The 3,098-nt window shown below is 38.0% G+C and overlaps 1 protein-coding gene across 2 annotated transcripts in view; it reads left to right on the top strand.

Moving 5' to 3' along the window:
* Positions 1-3,098, top strand: part of RPRD1A (regulation of nuclear pre-mRNA domain containing 1A) — an 89,080-nt gene that overhangs the window by 29,626 nt on the left and 56,356 nt on the right. For both annotated transcript variants that reach the window (XM_012656598.1, XM_012656597.1), the window contains exon 2: positions 2,823-2,952. In XM_012656598.1, the coding sequence (XP_012512052.1) occupies positions 2,823-2,952 (130 nt within the window). The remainder of the gene's footprint in view (positions 1-2,822; positions 2,953-3,098) is intronic.

The following is a 3,098-nucleotide window of genomic DNA, read 5'->3' as shown; positions in this document are numbered from 1 at the left end:
TAGCAAGTATCAGCATTTTCTTGTTTTTTAAAGCTGAATAATATTCCATTGTATGTATATACCACATTTAGTTTATCCATTTATCTGTTGGTGAACATTTGGGTTACTTCCACCTTTTTTGGCTATTGTGAATAATGCTGCTAACATTTAAAAATATTTGAATTTGAGTTGTTATTTAATCTTCTCAAAAGGTTAACATCCTCTTTCATTTATGATGGGCAGCATGGTCTGGTTAAGTGGGAATGCTTTGCAGTTGAACTTTTTAGATTCAAATCCTGAGTGATCCTTTCCCAGCTATTTCACTGTGAGCAAATGACGTTTTTGATGTTCGTTTTCTCAGCGGCCAAATGGGGACAGTAATGGTTCCTTACATTGTTAAGATTAAATTAGATAATACATGTAAAGTGTTTAAAATTTTGTGTAGCACATAAAAGTGCAGTGAATGTCATTATTAGGAAAAGGAGCCCATTGGGCTCAGGTACCCATTCAAAAATACTGCCGGTAGTCTCCCAATTATGTAATCATAAAAATTTGAGTTACTAAACTCATTTGATGATAAGAAGGCAAAAACCTGGATTCACTGATATCAGCCTTTTCTATGGATGAGATTGAGAGGGCAGGGATGGGAAAAAGAGATAAGGATGAATACTGGGAAAGTTGCCATTATCCTCTTCATGGAAAAGGGACCTGATATCTTAATAGTTATTTACTGTGGTTTATCCAACCAGAAAAGGATCCAGGAGAACTAGAAATTGGTTTCTGTTATTGCCATCTCTTCCCTATCTTTTTCCATGCCATCAACTTTCAAAGGCATGAAAAGTGGTGGGCAGCAACTTTAGTCAGGCAAACCAGGTTGTGCGATGGCATGGCACAGGTTTGTAAAGTCTGATCAGTTATGACTCAGTATTTTATAGTTTATTGTAAGAAGGTTGGGTGTCTAGTTTCCCCTCAAGAAAGATGTGAACTCAAAAGTGGCTTTTAGTATACTGAATGCTTTTAATTTATAAATCGAATACTTAAGTCTAGAGCAGCGGTCCCCAACCTTCTTGGCATCAGGGACTGGCTTCACGGAAGACAACTCTTCCACAGATGGGGGCGGGTGGGGGACACCACTGCCCCAGGTCAACCCCAGATCATCGGGCACGAGATTCTCACAAATAGCACCAAACCCAGATCCCCCGCATGTGCAGTCCACTGTAGAGTTCGTGCTCCTATGAGCCGTGATGCAAGTGAATCCCCCCTGGCACCCCGCCCTTGCTCACTCTGCAGCTGCCCATCTCCTGCTGCGGGGGCCTGGCTGGGTCCCAACAGGCCAGGGACCAGTATGTGGCCTGGGGGTTGGGGACCGCAGGTCTAGAGAACCAAATCCAGCCTGATCAAGAATTTTGTCTTAAATTCGATAAGCTAGCCCATATGAATAGGATACTGGATAATTGGTCCTGACCATAAGTTTCCCATACCATTGTACTATGGATGCCACAAAGTATGATGCTTCTTAATATAATTGTACTACATTCAATGATTCAAGTTTAATTCTAGTAAAATTATACTATAATAATAGTTAATATATAAAAGATTGTGTTGAACACTAAGTTTTCCTTATGTATACAAATCTTGTTGGAGTCATATTCAATACCACTATGCTACTTCACATTGTAACCACATTGTTGTAAAAATGTGCACTGACTAGGATTGTTGGAACCTTGTCTACTTCCTTTTTTTTTTATTTATCAATTTATTGGATTATATTTTTTTAGAATGGAAAAGCTAGGCTCATAAAGACTTTGTATTTGGAAGTAGCATTTTGACAATTCTGATGTTGAGGTGGGCTCTGCTGATACACACCAGCATTTGAGGCCAAGTTGAAGGCGTTTTGGGGGGTCTGGGGGAGAAAATTGCAAATGAGGTCCTGGAGCACACCCGAGAGATATGCATCAGGGAGGAACTGGGGAGGGGGCGGGCTGCCTGTTCTTGTACACTAAAGTATGGCTTGCTCTTGCACCGTACTTTGGTGTACAAGAACAGGTCAACTTGTCTACTTCCTTGGAAGGATGACTGTACCCACAGAATATAGTGAGTAGCAGAATATTTTTGTCACTATGAATTCAGTTATTTAAGGCCGTGTAGTCCAGTTATTGAAGCCCATTTGGTCTCCCTAACATTTAATCTATTAGCTTGGCAAATATTTATTGCATAAACAAAAAACAAGTAATTGATTAGAGTGATGTCTCTTTTAACCTGTTTTACATTTTGTATTCTTTTGTTGTTTTACAATAGTTTAATAATGGTTTTGAATTAACATGAATATTAAAACAATTCTAAATTCAATTTAGGCTGCCACCTTAATAACATGACCAGTCACCATCTTATTTTAAATGGCTATATTTCATATAATTTGTTATGGTTTTAATAAAATTTAATACAGGATAGACTCACAGAGACATGAGGATTTCAGTGTATAAGAACTATTAGTTGAGGAGTAGTGATGAAATTAGGAATCAAGGATGTGAAGTAGTTGGGGTGGGTGCCTTAGTAAAATTGCAAGGATGTGGAAAGATGTGTTGTTGATCATCCTCTGCCTCTTGGGTTCTTTTTTCCCCATGACACATCTCCAGAAGCTGTAGAGTAGTCATCCTGGTGAGTTTAGTAGCAGGGACTTGAGTAGTTTGGTAGTAGATGAGAAACTAGGCTTGAACATGATAAATAAAGGTTAGTAGCCTTTTTGTAGTTCTCAAAATGCTTAATTCAGATATTGAGAAAGTTTGTCCAAGTTAAGTGAGGATACTTTAGATTAATTTTTTTTTTTTTTTTTAATTTTTCAGCCAAACCAAACAGGAAGCTTACTTTTCTCTACCTAGCCAATGATGTCATTCAGAACAGCAAAAGGAAGGGGCCGGAGTTTACAAAAGATTTTGCACCAGTTATAGTGGAGGCTTTTAAGCATGTTTCAAGGTATGATAATTGTTTTTGGTATCAGGTAATCTGTTTTAAATGTACCATGTGTCCTTTTGCTAAAATTTGCCTTAAGCCATTAAAATAAAAAAACAGGGAATATATTTCTTTGAAACTTTCATTTGAAATGGCTTATCTCTAAAAGA

The sequence above is a fragment of the Propithecus coquereli genome, unplaced genomic scaffold (genome assembly GCF_000956105.1).
Source record: "Propithecus coquereli isolate 6110/MARCELLA unplaced genomic scaffold, Pcoq_1.0 Scaffold51, whole genome shotgun sequence".
Taxonomy (NCBI): domain Eukaryota; kingdom Metazoa; phylum Chordata; class Mammalia; order Primates; family Indriidae; genus Propithecus; species Propithecus coquereli.
This window is presented reverse-complemented; position numbering and strand designations above follow the sequence as displayed.